Here is a 16,325-nt window from a genome sequence, read left to right as displayed (position 1 = left end):
CACACCAAGATCTTTCATATGAAAACATGTACTCAAATACGATTTAAAACGAATAATCGCATCATGAGAAGAACCGGCAATAATAAGATCATCAACATAGACAAGTACATGCAGAGAGACTGATCCCTGAATATAACTGAATAATGAATAATCTGCATACGATTGCTTGAAACCATACGATTTCAAGGCATTAGACAATTTAGAAAACCACTGTCGAGGAGTCTGTTTCAGACCATATAGAGACTTACGCAACCTACAAACCTTCCTTGGAGTAGGACAGTTATAACCTGGAGGTAACTGCATATACACCTCCTCCTCCAAATCACCATGAAGAAAGGCATTATGAACATCCATTTGATGCTACTCCCAATTTAAAGAAGCAGCAACAGAAAGAAAAAGTCTAACAGTCCCCATTTTTGCCACAGGGGCAAAAGTCTCGTTATAATCAACACCTGCAACCTGACGATTGCCATACACAACAAGACGACCTTTAAGTCACTTTACTTCACCTGCAGATGTATATTTAATTTTATACACCCAACCACTACCAATAGCCTTTTTACCTGGAGGTAAGTCCTCCAATGTCCACGTGCCATTTCGTTCAAGAGCATCAATTTCTTCTTTCATCGCCTTACACCACCCTTCATGTTTCACAGCTTCCCTAAATGAGGAAGGCTCTTTACCCTTTGTAACTGATGTCAAAAAACACTTGTGTCTCATAGAAAAATTGTTATAATCAACATAACAAGCTATATCAAATTGTTTACCTGAAGAACGTGATTGTGAGACAGGAGCAGTAGTTGTTGATGGAGTGGGGTTTATTGCCTGTCGAACAACCGTATTAGTCACATAACCACGGAGCTTCGAGGATGGGATTTTTGTACGATAACGACGACCCAAAACCTCAACATTACTAGGAGTATTACCCCCTGCCACGTCACTATGAGCACTCATACTCCTCCTTAACTCAAGAGAGGCAGTAGCAACACCATCACCATATGAAACATTATCAGGCACATGCACATTGTTAACATCACCATGCAAAGAATCACTATTACCACGCAAATTATTAACCTCCACAGTAGCATGCATATCTTGCAAAGAGGACACATCAGAAGCACTAACAATCTCACGAACAGGTGTAGGCACATGCAAATCATTATCAAAGTCTTCATCATCCCATAATCTAACTTGATTAAAATAATTTTCCCATTGCACTTTCTCCGACTCATCAAAGATATCAATAAAAGGAAAAGTATCTTCAACAAATTGCATATCCCAGATTATTAAAAACTCATTAGTCTCTAAATCATAAAACCTCCATCCTTTTTTTCCATATGGATAACCAACAAAAATACACCGTGGAGACTTTGAGTCAAATTTGTCCTTAGCACGCAAATTATTCACAACATAACTCAAACAACCAAATACACGCACTTCATCATAAGAAGGAGGTTTACCAAACAAGCATTCATGAGGGGATTTTCCTTGTAAAATAGGAGTCGGAGTCAAATTGATAAGATGAACCGCAGCTAAAACACACTCCCCCCAAAAATACTTAGGTAATTTAGCTTGAAAACGTAAGGCCCGGGCAACATTTAAGATGTGCTTATGTTTTCTCTCTACACGACCATTTTATTGTGCAGTATCAACACACGATGTTTGATGTAATATTCTTTTTTTATCGAAAAAGGACCTTAAACTCAAGAACTCATGCCCATTATCACTTCTCAAAATTTTAATCTTTTTATTAAATTGAGTTTTAATCAAAGAATAAAAATTACGAACCAAATTTCCCACTTCATGTTTTCCAATCATCAAATATACCCATGTTGCACGAGAATAATCATCTACAATAGTAAGAAAATACCTAGCATTACAACTAGACGATACTCTATTCGGACCCCAAATATCACAATGTATCAAATCAAACAAACCAGATGCTTTATTCATACTCAAAGGAAAAGAGTTTCGGGATTGTTTACCCATAAAACAAATGTGACAGTCAAACACACCATACTTTTTATTCATACTACTACTAGCTACTCCAAGTAAAGAAGAAGGACCCCAAATATCACAATGTATCAAATCAAACATCAAAGGAAAAGAGTTTCGGGGTTGTTTACCCATAAAACAAATGTGACAGTCAAACACACCACACTTTTTATTCATACTACTACTAGCTACTCCAAGTAAAGAAGAAACTACTTTCATCGAAGGATGACCTAAACGCCTATGCCATAACATACTTGCATCTGGAACCACCACAGAATTGACTTGAAAACTACGAGCACGGACCGGCCGGAAGAGATAGACCCCATTATACTGCACCCCCGCTCCAATCAGGTTCTCCAAAGAACGGTCCTGAATAGTACATAGCTTGTTAGTGAAAAGAACAATATATTTTTGCTTTTCTCATAATTGAGACACTAACAATAAATTACAATTTAGTTCGGGAACAAATAATACATCGTCTAATAATAAACCATCACTCAATTTTATTTTTCCTTCTTTAGTGGCCGTAGTACTTTTCCCATTAGGCAAACCAACGGGAGATAAAATATCACGCAAATTATAAAACAAATTTAAGTCACCCGACATGTGATTTGATGCTCCGGTATCAATTATCCACTCATCCGAATTATACATACCGTGAGAATTATTGTCAGTTGAAGGTGGGGTTTTTGCACCCTTAATAGCACTCATAAATTGAGCCCACTGTTCATTACTCAAAGTTGGAGTACTTGTACGGTCAGCATCATTTATATCATCACCATTATTTTGCTTTGAGCTACTACTCACACTGCCAGCAAACCCACGACCACTAGAACCTTGCGCACGACCACCGCGGCCACCTCTACTTGACCCATGACCACCGCGCTGACCACCACGCCCACCAGAATTAAAAGATTTGGGCCATCCATGTAGATCAAAACACTTCTCCTTCACATGACCCTTTTTGCCACAATGATCACATACACGAGATTCACCACTACTCGACCAAGTAGTCCAACCCTGAGCCGTACCAAACGCAGCAAACCCAACAGCACCATCTGGACGATTATCATGAGCATCCGAGACAGTTTGCTTGTGTTCATCTGACACGACCTTTACATACGCCACATTGAGAGAAGGAATAGGGTCCATCATAAAGAGAGTAAACACCACACTGCCAAATTTCTTTGGCTCCAAACCAATACAAAATTGATGGAGTAATTCACTCTCAACAATTTTAGCATATTCAGGAGCAGCTGAACACGTACACTTGGGAATTTTGACATAACTAGACAATTCATCTTGCAATTTACGTAGCTCACCAAAATACACCGCCACCGGCCTACCACGTTGCTTGCAATCTACAATTTGAGCCTTTAACTCTAGAATACGAGGGCCATTGCCAAGAGAATATCTATCCCGTAGATCATCCCACAAAGACTTGACATGGTCTGGAAATCGAGCAGTTGATCGCACAGAAACATCCAATGTATTAACAATCCAAGCAACAAGCATTGAATTAACAATGCCCCATTGATCAAAATCAGGAGACTTAGCATCCGGCACCTTAATAGTACCATCAATAAAACCGAGTTTGTTCTTCGCACGGAGGTTATTGCGTAAAGAACGAGACCACTCCTCATAGTTGTCTTCTTTCAACATAATAGGGCTTATCACAGCCCCTGTACCTTCACTCGGATGGAGATAGTAGGTTGAAAACGGTTCGTAGCGAGGGCCCTTAGGAGGCGAAAAATCATCACCACCAGTCATCACAACTCAACAAGAACAACAAAGAGCACACAAAGCGGAAGCACAAACCAAGAACACACACAATCAATCTGGAAAAAAAAAGGACAAAGCTAGGTTTTGTGTTTGGAAAAAAAAACTGGGAAAAGAACGTAAAAAAAAAAATTCTAATTTAGAGGGCTCTTGATACCATGTTAAACTTCAACAAAACAGTAATTAGGAGAAAACGGCCTCCTGAGCCTTTACCATTAAACACATATATATAGGCTTACAACATTAACCTAACTTACCAAAAAACTCCTAACAAGATATATGCAAATATATTCACAAAATATATCCAACTTAACATAAATATATCCTAACACGAGCCAATCCACAAGCCTCATGTTTGAATCCGGGCGCTTAACTAGGTACAATTAGGTTGTAACATGGATTTTTAAAAAATACTTGTAAGAAAATTATACTATATATATTATAATATAAAATTAAGTAATTAATGTGAACTATATTTCAAAAAAAAAAAAAAAAAAAAAAAAAAAAAAAAAAAAAAAAAGTAATTAATGTGAACTAATATGTAGAATAGTGTAATTCTCCTTGAGTGGAGGCTTCTCCTTCATTCAATATATATAGGGTTTACAACCTAATTATGAGATAATCTAAATTACACAAAATATATCTTTACAGAATATTATCAAGATAATATTAACCTACTATCTATCACACCCCCGCAGTCGAAACGGGAGAAGCTTGGACGCTGAGACTATCTCTGAAGTCTAAAAATAGTTGGCGAGGTAATCCTTTGGTGAAAATATCTGCGTACTGCTATGAAGACTAAACATGTAAGCCCTTGATCTCACCTAGAGCGACCTTATCGCGTACAAAATGAATGTCCATCTCAATGTGTTTGGTATGTTGGTGTTGTACCGGATTGCAAGATAAGTATACGGCAAAAATATTATCACAATAAACCAAGGATGCCCGTCGAATAGGGTAATATAATGTAACTCAAGAAGTAGATTCCGGAGCCAACATAATTTAGAAACAACATTAGCGACACCTATGTATTCTCCTTTGGTACTTGATTTGGACAATGTAGCCTGTCGTTTTGCAGACCACGAGACAAGATTATCACCCAAATAAACACAATACCCTGAAGTGGAGCGCCGAGTGTCCAGGAAGCCACCCCAATCGGCATCTGGGTAAGAAATAAGTCTCGTAGGAGCAGAACGGTATAAGTGTAGTCCATGATCGGAAGTACCTTTGATATATTTGATAATACACTTAAGAGCATTAAAATGAGGCTCCCTAGGAGCATGCATGAATAGACAAACCTTCTGAATGGCATAAGCAATGTCAGGGTAAAGGTGAGGTATTGGAGTACACCTGCAAGACTCCTGTAGAGAGAGGGATCCTTCATTGGCTCACCATCGTGAGCCCCAAGTTTCGACTTAGTGTCGACGGGTGTGATAACCGGTTTGCAATTGTCCATCTTTGCTCTGTGAATAATTTCCTCTGCATACTTGCTTTGACAAAGAATCATGGAGTCCTTTGTTTTGGTTACAGAAATTCCCAAAAAATAACTCAACTTCCCCAAATTTATCATGGAGAATTCGGACTTAAGAAGAGCAATAATATCACACTTGAGTTGTTCTGAGGAAGCTGTAAGAACAATGTCATCAACATAAAGCAAGTGATATGCAACATTAGCACCATGTCGCAGAATAAATAGGGAATTATCACTTTTGCTGCACACAAAACCAATCTGCAAGAGATAGTTAGCAAACCGTTGTTACCAAGCACGAGGGGCCTGTTTAAGACCATATAGAGATTTGCGGAGTCGGCAAACATAACTAGGAGTATTGGGATTTACAAATCCCGGTGGTTGATGCATAAATACCGTTTCTTTGAGGTCATCATGAAGAAACGCATTTTTCACATCTAACTGATGAATGGGCCAATCTCTACCCATAGCAATACTCAAAATAGTACGAATAGTTTTCGGTTTCACCACGGGACTAAAAGTCTCATCACAATTAACTCCAACCTGTTGAGACTTGCCATTCACAACAAGTCTCGCCTTGTGTCTCTCCAATTCATCATTTTCCCTGTACTTTTGTTTAAACAACCACATGCATCGAATAATATTCATCACCCCCTCCGGTCTTGGAACAAGATCCCAAGTATGCTGTTTAGTAAGAGCACTAAATTCCTCATTCATAGAGACATTCCAATTATGGTCAAGCATGGCTATTTTTGGATTTTTAGGTAAAGGTGAAATATCATTGACAGTGACATGAGCTTGATATTTCGAATTTGGTTTGAAGATGCCACATTTGGCACAAGTGGCCATAGTGTGGGACGATTATGGAATAGGCCGAGATTGAGGAGTTGGTGGTACCGGGGTTAGGCTGGGAAGAGAGTCGAACTGTATAGTTGGGCTGACAGGTGAAGTTGGTGGGCTAGGAGTGAAATTGGGGCAAGGTAGGGGGTCCGCAAATGGGTTGCAGTTTGCAGTCCCTTGTCGCGACCCACCTGCGGAGTGGACTACCTTGTTTCGTAGGAGGGAGATTGAGGGGGGGAAGGGTGGGTTGGCGTGTGTGGCTGAGAGTGGGGTTTGGGCCAAGAGGGACGTGGGCTTGCAGGAACATGGGTGTAGACACCAAATTGTGTCTCCCCAAAACCAAACCCAATGATGAGTACTTTTCACAAACAAACTGAAGATGGTTACAAGCAGCGGTCTTCGGCGATATTCCCTAGCTTATGGAAGGTCGTCACAACAAATGCAGCAACAAAACCGGTTACTCCAGAGCCGTGTGCTCGACGGTGCAAGATACGCATTTCTAACTCTTTTATCTGTTTAAATAATGCTAGTTTGTAGGTATAAACGTTACAAGAATGATTTAGGATCGCAGAACGTTCTGAATCATTCTCCGTCCCTATCGCTACTTTGACTTTTGTTTTCGAAACTTACGTTTCTCCAAAATTTGTCAAAGTGGGGGGCTTCCGTAGACACCAAATTGTGTCTCCGCAAAACGAAACCCGGTGATGAGTACTTTTCACGTCATTTGATTATCGAACGAGGTGAGATGTGAAAGAGTCTCGTGATGTCTCCGTTTTAATAAAAATATTTCTTTCTGTTTTCGAAAAAATCCCTTTTCGTACCTTATTTATGAAAATTTCCTATCCAATTTAATTTGGTCCATAATCAGGTTCCAATAATAGTGTAGTTGGATGAGACTCGAAAAGAGCTTTTCCAACGATATATTATAAGCCTAATTCCGATGAATAGTGAGGAAGTTATGGCCTGAATATTAAATTGAATATTAAATGAGTTTTATGGGTGACTCAATGGTCAAGTGGAGGGTCTATTTAATTATCATTCCTAAAGTCATTAGGAATTACTTTAATTTTCTAGAATAATCTAGAAGGTTATTTTAACTTCTAAAGAGATTAGGATTAATAATTATATTTTTAGAAAAGGTAAAGAATTTTAGTTGGAATAAGACAAATGTTTTAAAGGATTTAATCTGATCTTAAAAGATAAAATACGGACTCTAATTATCGAATTATATTCGATAAAGGATTCCGTACAGGTAAAAATTATCCAGCAGCATCATCGCGCCGCGATGGTCTTGTCGCACCGTGATGGGTGCAGTTTAACTTCGATTAGAATTCGACCTTCTCTGATCATTTCCGGATGTTTTTCTATATAAATAGGGTCGAATTTCCCCGTTTTCAACCAACGATCATCAACAATCATCTTTTTATTCTTTCTTTCTTAATTTCTAAGCCTCCCCTTTTTCAAACACCATACGTCCATCACGAGACTTAGACACACCTAGCCAAGTTCGAAGTTACCTTCGCCCTAGACGTGAAAGGTTGATAATTTCTGAGGGTTTGGTCCCAAATCCCTATTTCAATTATTTAAATTAATTGTTTGATTTAATATTTTCATTAAAGTTACTAACGTGTGTATTGTTTTGATAGAAAGATATACAAGGCAACAAAGTAAGTAGCTTTATTGCTTTTATATCTTTAGAAAGCATGCCTTAGATTATGTTAATTCCTAATATCATTTTAGGATGTATTTTATTGCTTTCTAGTATCATGATTAGGCTGCTTCCTATTTTCTTCTATCATTTTAGTATCATGTTAGGGCTAAAGCTTTGATCTTTAATGTTTAGTGACATGCTAGGATTTGTTATTAATATTGTTAGTATCATGCCTAGGATCTTGCTAATATTATTACACTTTGATGACATTGAGATTATGATGATGATGATTTGTTGTATCAATGTTATTATGTTGCTTGATATATTATTGTTATTGCTTGATCACGCATTCACGCCCTCTCTTGCAGATTTAAAGGGAATTTGTACTTGGAATCACGCTTAATAAGATAATTAATAATTTTATTTAGGCTAATATGATTTTAATTCAAGTGATCGCCAATAGTAGATTTATTTGTGCATTAATATTCAACCAACATAGATTAAACAGGTTTAGGGTTAATATATTGATTGTATGTTAGTCAGAAAGTGCACATGAATTATAATGCAATCAATAGATTAACCCTAAACCTGTTTAATCTATGTTGATTGAATTTTAATGCACAACAAAACCATTATTGGAGATCACTTGAATTATAATCATATTAGCCTAAATAAGATTATTAATTATCTTATTAAGCGTGATTACAAGTACAAATTCCCTTTAAACATGCATAAAAGGCGTGATCAAGCAATAACAATAATAATAAATATAATATCAAGCAACATAATAACAATCATCATCAATCATCTCAATAAAGCATGATAATATTAGCAAGATCCTAGGCATGATACTAACAAGATTAATAACAAACCCTAGCATGTCACTAAACATTGAAAATCAAAGCTTTATTCCTAGCACGATACTAACATGATATTAGGAAAGAAATAGGATGCATCGTAATAATATACATGATATTAAAAATATTAGTTATTACCCTAAACATGATACTAGGAATCATAAAGACATCCTAACATGATACTAGGAATCAACAAAATAATTTAAGCATGATTTCTATATCAAAAGATCAATAAAGCAATTAAAGTACTTACTTCGATGCCTCGTACCTCTTTCTTTCACGTCTAGGGCGAAGGCAACTTCGAACTTGGCTAGGTGTGTCTAGAGCTAATGTATGTGGAATTTTGTAAGAGGAAAGGTTTAGAAAAAGAATAGAGAGAGAGAAAGCTTCTAGCTTTAGAGAGAGAGAAGAGAGATGATTGTTGATTGTTAATGAATGATGATTGTGAATGATGATTGTGGATGATGAAAAACGGGGAGATACGACCCCTATTTATAAGAAAAATAACACCGGATCATATTCGAAATAAAATACCTCCTATCGCAAACGACAGGAGTCAATGCCAGACGACAAGCTCGTCGCCAGGCGACGAAGGCCAGCGCCAGGCGACGAAAGTCAGCGCCTGGCGACAATTCTGTCGTCTCGCGCTGGTTCAAAAGTCAACTCGCTTCTACAAGCGTAATTACCCTTAAAACCGGTTACAAGTAATTATGCGTCCAAGCAGATTTAAAATCAGATTTAACATATTTTATTCAAAATAAAACATCTTCTTCTAAAAATATAATTATCAATCCTAATCTTACTCGAATTAAAGAGAACCTTCTAAATATTTTTAGAAGATCAAAATCAATCCTAATTACTTTAGGAATAATAATTAATAGGCCCTCCTCTAGATCATTGGGCCACATTTAAAAATCATTGGGCCTAATTTAATTTAATCCATAACTTCCTCATAATTCATCGAACTTGGGCTTATAATATATCATTGGAAAGCTCTTTTCAAGCCCAATCCAAATACACTATTATTGGACCCTTATCATGGACCAAACTAAATTGGACTGGCTATTTTTCATAAAATAGAGTAAGAAAAGAAATATTTTAGAAAACAGAAAGAGAAATATTTTAATAAAAAAACATCCTCATCACTAGACTTCCACACTTTCACCTCGTTCGATAATCAAATGACGTGAAAGGTATTCATCACTGGTTTTGGTTTTGGGGAGACACATTTGGGTGTTTACACGCCCCCGTGTCCATGTACCATCCATTGTCAGGAGGTTGCAAGATCATGGTGTTGTATGCTTGGCCCAACTCCGTTGGTGTCATAAGCTGGCCATACGGACTGACGTAGTAGGTCTGCTGCTGTGGAGGTCGAGGTCCCAACACTGAAGATTAGGGGCGCTGCTGCTATTGGGCAGGCCCAGTTAGAAAAGGGCAGGGTGGAGAGGCCCAGTTGCCTTGCTACTAAGAAGACCAAGCAGGCTGGGCTCCCCACTGAGGGGCCTGCTGCTGTTGGGCCTGCCATTGCGGCCCAGCCCCTTGTTGTTGCTGGGTTTAATTGTTGTTGTTGTTGTTTCGGCCTTTCCTACGACCCTTGGGTTGGGGATTGGTTGCGTGACCATGGCCCCGTCCCTTGCCACCACTACCGCGTTGCTAGTCGGTCGGCAGTTGGGTTGTGGCTTGAGACGGAGCGCACATACAAGATCGGGCTACCCTTGGTCGTCTTACTTCTTTTGTCTAGTCTCCTCCAATAAAAACATAGACCGTGCCTTAGTGAAGCTCGGGGTCGGCTCGGATTGGGAAACAATGGCAGCCACGGTGTCATATTCACCCTTGGTGAGACCCGCGATCAGTTGCATAACCATCTTGCGATCGGAGACCGGACAATCAACATTAGCTAGTTGATCCGCTAGAAGCTTGATTTGCCTACAATAATCAGATATGTGTAGCAAAGAGTTCGAGTTTCGTGTTCGAGAATTGCTCCTCCAAATAAATTGCCCTAGTATGCTTATTATCATGAAACAATTCCTCAAGTCGGGTCCATAATTCACGAGCGGTGGCACCCGGTTTCATGATGGTGTGAACAAGGTCTTTGAAGATGGTTCCATAGATCCATTGCTTCACAATAGCATCCAAACGCTTCCAAGTAGCATCCTCAATCTCCGTTGGACGAGCAACGGTAGCATCAATATGGTCAAGAACGTTAAAAGCATAAGCTTGAACTTGAAAAAGCTCTACCTACGTAGCATATTGGGCCTCTTCTTGATCTAAGGTAACACTTATGAGATTTTTGATGTTTGATACGGCAAAGATTGAGTGGAAGGTGGTGTTGGAGGGAGGAGGAGGAGAAGGAAGGGGGGACGTCATCTCTTGCCATGTATGAGGAAGCGGCTGACGTGCGGTGATGGATGGCTGTGAATAGTCACGGCTAGGTCGAGGGATCGTGTTTAAGGTTTGTGAAAGAGAGAAAAGAGGAAACTCTATTTGGAATCTGATACCATGTAGAATAGTGTAATTCTCCTTGAGTGGAGGCTTCTCATTCATTCAATATATATAGGGTTTACAACCTAATTATGAGATAACCTAAATTACACAAGATATATCTTTACAGAATATTAACAAGATAATATTAACCTATTATCTATCATAATAAATATTAACTGTCGTTTATACTTTCATGTAATTATGTGAGTTGAAAATTTGAAATTAAAACTTGATTTGACACATGAGGTGAATTTTTAGGCAGATAAAATATAGGAGGTAAGATGATCAGATTGTGGACATGCAAGTAGGTCATGAGGTGGGATGAATTTAGTTTTGTTTCTATTGGAGTATAGGGATGGGATAGGGAGAAATATCATGCCTGTCGTGCGAGAGAAGCAAGTATAGGGATGAGAATTATATGTGATGATAGGGACAAAGGAATCAACATCCACATTCAACCACCCCGTTGATATCCCTAGCCTATGTCTTGTTGACACGTATTTGCACTTTTCACAATAGTTGGTAATGACATGATCTACCTGTTAATCAAAGGTGTTGCTACTATATTACACGACGTGCATGTAGTTGGTGTTGTTGGAGAAAATACAAGTTGATATCCTATATTAACTAATAGAGAATATGAGTAGAATATTCTCCTCTTAGGTTTAGGATATATTTTGTATATATAAGAATATCTTTATGATAACTTTACATCTCTTGTTAGATAATCTCAAACACCTTAAGATTTTGGTTGAGTTGGTCTACTAACATGGTATTAGAGCTTAGGTGAGATCTTGAGATCATATATAAAAATTTCCACCCTGCCAGTGGGTTTAATTAAAAAACCCACCGGCAGGATATCACAATATTTTCATGCTTTTGCTAACACGTGTGTGTGTGTGTATATATATATATATATATATATATATATATATATATATATATATATATATATATATATATATATATATATATATATATATATATATATATATATATATATATAAAAGTGTTTTTTTTAGAATTTGTATGTGGATCATACTATCCACTCAGTGTTATGTTGTACCATAATTTCCACAATCTCCCAACGTGGCCTTACGGACTTCTATCTTGTCTAATGTAGATTTGCGTGACATTATTAGTTGTTCTCTAAGATTTAATGGTGTTCTCTAATTCGGCCACACAACACTAAAATTAATTTTAAGAGATGAACCTTCTTCTAACCGTGTGCAGCAGCCCTTTGGTGCGCCACAACAGTCCAACAATAACATATATTGTTAGCCCAAGGGCTCATAAACACATCGGTACAACACCCTTGTTTTCTTTTCTTCAATGGTGATTTTCTGCAGCAATGTCTTCTCCTCGATGATGGTTGATACCTTCTTTTTCTCCAAATTTACAACAGCCTGCGCACAGCTATTCTCCTCAAGCCTAGCAACACTCTTCTCTCCTCTACATAGGTTGTGGTTGTTGCTTCTTCTCATCATCACCGACACATTATTGCTATTTTTCCGTTTGATCATGGATTACCGTAATATCCTTCTCTGTTCAATGCAGGATTTAGATCCAATTTGAGCATCCGATTTTCTCCCACTCCGATTGCGAGGGTGTGATAGAGAATATTCTACAATGTGTGTAGAATATTCTCCTCCAAGGTTTAGGATATATTTTGTATAAGAATATCTTTATGATATATTGTTAGTTACGTAATATGATTAGGACTCTCAATGTAACCCTATAAATATTTATCAAAGGATATCACTCTATTAATAAGGAGTTTGAGATTATTTAACATTAACAAAACTTGTTAATAACTAGGCTAATTTTGTAAATTTTTGCAGCCATACCAAGGGTAATTTTGTAGATTTAGTAGCCACGACACCCCTTTTCTCTCCCCTCTATCACCATCGCACAACCACTAGTACCACCCGCCGCACCATCGCACAACCATTAGCTTCACCGGCCGACCACCACACACTCACAAGCATCACTAGCCGACCAAGCCACCGCATGACCATTAGCACCACCATTCTACCGTAGCACCACCGACATGAGCGAAGCCCTTTCCCTAAGGGGTTAGTATGGGCCCAATTTTCATAATTTGCTACTAGAGTGTCTTTTGTTTGGCCGGCCGGTCGATTTAGAGTCGCAAAGGTGGTCAATCTTGGCCATGGGCATGGGAGGGGAGGAGAGAGAAGGAAAAAGTGGCCATGGGAATAGAAAAGAGAGATGGAAATAATGTCCATGTGAGGAGAGGAGAGAGAAAAATTGATGATATACACATGTTTTTGTTAACATATATAGGATATCAACTGGCTTGGGTTTTGCCTGTATTGTTGAATGTTAATATTACCTTTATCATATGGTCTGTTACATAATATAAATTTAGGCTGGGTTATTATTCATATATTAAAGAATACATATCAGAACGTTAGCAATTTTCCCCGACCAACAAAAAATGAAGATATAACATTAAATAACTATTTTATAGTCTGATAGAAACACCCTTAACATGATTTAAAGTTTTTGAGTTATATGCCTATAATGTTACTTCTAAACATTTATCCCTTAAAAAAAGAAAACATTAGGAAACAAATTATTAACTACTCGTTCGTTTTAAGGTGCATTAGACATTTAGACATTCATAACATGGAAAAAAAAATTATGAAACCCTTCTCATGAGAAGAATTCCTAGCACATACCGATGTGAGATTAAAAAATAAAGAACTATTACCACAATGAACATCCATGAAATAACTAGATGACCAACTTTAGCAATTTGATCGGTCCAATGCTTGATTTGCCTCTTAGTATATATGTTGTTGAATGCTCTAACTAGTCGGCAAAATTGCTTAAAGTCTAAATATCAATATTATAGTATGCTTGATTTTTCATGCATAAGTTAATTCTGCTATGAGGGAAAATTAAATATGAGAGGAATGAGATGTAGGGATAATAGTCCCTCTATCTTTCCCCAAGTGGGGGTTCAATTTCTCACCCAGCCTCCCATTTCTGTGATAGGATAGGGGATCCATCTCGTATGTTATCGTTAAAAGTAATATATATATATATATATATATATATATATATATATATATATATATATATATATATATATATATATATATATATATATGTATATGAACACGTGATAAAGAAATTGTTATGGCGGAATCTTTTAAGTAACTAGGACGGTGATCCAAGAAGGGTGAAAGAGATGGAACCTCTAACTTGAGTGTCATTATATTGTGCTTAGCTTGTGCACTCAAGTGAATATAGTAGACATGTTATCCGCTCTCCAAAAACACATTAAAAAGACAAGTAATAAAATTTAGAGAAAATCATTTATTTACTACAAGTAAAATATATGAAAAAACAAGATTTTGCATTAACTTTTGTATCTCGGAGCTACACATTTCACAATCAGCTACACTTGAGATACCAGTTTTCAAACAAAGGTTCTAAATCAAAATTATACGGAGTACAAAGAGAAATATAAGATCCTATTAAAGGTCGAATATGACTTTGCATCTAAAAATGCGATGAGTCCTTGACCAAAATATAAATATAATACATGCACAAAATCAAGGGTGATGGTGGAATCATCTAAAGTTGACTTTAGCTTGATAAGTCATGCCCATACTCCAATAAGGTGGGACAACATTATAGGCAACAATAGTCTCACGAGTAGAGTAAGATAGGATTTTGAAGGAAAGACATTGGCCTCCTAATTGAGCAAAAGCTTGGTATGAAGCTCCCCAATTGTGGCTCATGCTAATCCACCCCGTTCTAGAACCTTTCACCCACATTTTGGCGATGTCACCCGCACCACCAACGTTCATTACCGTCGAAAGTAACCAGTAGTTGTTCCCTTGTAAGCTAAATCTTATGCCTCCCTTCTTCACACATGGAACCCTGTTCCGTCACCAATAAATATAAAATTGGTTAGAATGAATTTTTACTGATAAAAGTATGTTTTGACATAAAATACAAAATTAAACAATAATGCTTTGTATATTAAGTTAACTCAGATTCAAAGTTGTATCCAAGTAACAAAGCTTTAACATAGAGTGAGAGCATTAATTAATGAATTTTTTGTTACGGAGTACTTTTATAAAATAATACTACCAACAAAAAGTATGCAACTCTTTTTTTTTTTTTTTTTTTAAAGGTAAGAAAAACAGAGGGCATTAGGAGACCCTCCTTACGAGAGGAACTTCTAATGCATAATACTCTGTAGTATGTAACTTAGGTTTAGCAAAAATACAAACAAATACTTAAATGAGCATGTAGGATCGGTGTATAGCTTAGTTTATTACCTTCGGTATTGGACAGGAACAATGCCAGCCTTCCAAAAGGCAAGTTTCTTGAATGCAGGCATGGAGAGGTCGAAGTGGGCTCTAGGAGGGTTGCACCACCCACCAGCATTGCTATCTTGAGCCCAATTTGGAGGGCATAGATTTGTGGCCGTGACAGTAATGGAAGTCGGACCATGGCCATAACCCCTACTATTGCACCATTTTGATCCGATACACATAATTTGATAGCAACTACCACAACCATATCCATTGTTGAACAATACTGTGCTCAATGCAGCTGTATTCGTTCCATACCCATTGTTGAACAAATTTCCATATCCACATGCTCCTCCTATATTTATAATATAAATTAAAAAATCAGCATTTCATATAATAATAGTTGAAAATACTTCACTAGGTTAAAAACTATGAGAAGAGGTAATAGGCTCAATCATTTTCATTTCTTTTTGTACCCAAAAATAAAGAGAGCTGACATGTATGTCTATATGTTAATTGTGTTATTAGTTAATCATCAAATATAGTAATTTTTCTCATAAATCTAAACATACTTCATATTACATAAGAAATTATGTATTCTAACATAGATACTACAATTCTTTAAGTGATTAACCTTAATATAGCACTAGTATCTAAATAAGTTATTTGAGGATTAAAATACTCACCATCACTAATTATATAAAATAGAAGTTAGACGTCGTGTATATAAAGGGTTACAAATATAAAATTAAAAAAAACAAATAAATAATGATTTAAGTATATATACCCATGGTTTCAGAGGCACTGTCATCACCATAGAAAGTTGCATGAGCGTAGCTCCATTTACTTGGCTTAAAATTCATAGCATATCCATTTGACAATTGCACCATTCCTAATACTGCCACTACTGAAATCAACAGACTAAATCGCCCCGTTTTTTGCAAAAGTGAAGCCAT

At 37.2% G+C, this 16,325-nt stretch overlaps 1 protein-coding gene across 1 annotated transcript; it reads right to left on the bottom strand.

Annotated features, from left to right (window-relative positions):
- Window positions 1-14,676: 14,676 nt before the first annotated feature.
- Window positions 14,677-16,325, bottom strand: LOC145569077 (expansin-A7-like). Its single transcript, XM_081628449.1, has 3 exons — window positions 16,157-16,325; window positions 15,394-15,724; window positions 14,677-14,989 (listed from the first exon to the last, which is right to left on the bottom strand). The coding sequence occupies exons 1-3, from the start codon at window positions 16,323-16,325 to the stop codon at window positions 14,677-14,679; spliced, it is 813 nt and encodes a 270-aa protein (XP_081484575.1).

This window comes from Chenopodium album, chromosome 11 (assembly GCF_948465745.1).
Source record: "Chenopodium album chromosome 11, dcCheAlbu1.1, whole genome shotgun sequence".
NCBI classification, from domain to species: Eukaryota; Viridiplantae; Streptophyta; class Magnoliopsida; order Caryophyllales; family Amaranthaceae; genus Chenopodium; species Chenopodium album.
The sequence above is the reverse complement of the archived record's forward strand: the minus strand, read 5'-3'. Positions and strand labels throughout refer to the sequence as shown.

Coding starts and splice junctions, on each gene's coding strand:
- LOC145569077 (XM_081628449.1), bottom strand. CDS start 16,325: ATGGCTTCACTTTTGCAAAAAACGGGGCGATTTAGTCTGTTGATTTCA. Junction 15,725..16,156: donor CAGTGCCTCTGAAACCATGG/GTATATATACTT, acceptor TTATAAATATAG/GAGGAGCATGTGGATATGGA. Junction 14,990..15,393: donor GTTCCTGTCCAATACCGAAG/GTAATAAACTAA, acceptor GTGACGGAACAG/GGTTCCATGTGTGAAGAAGG.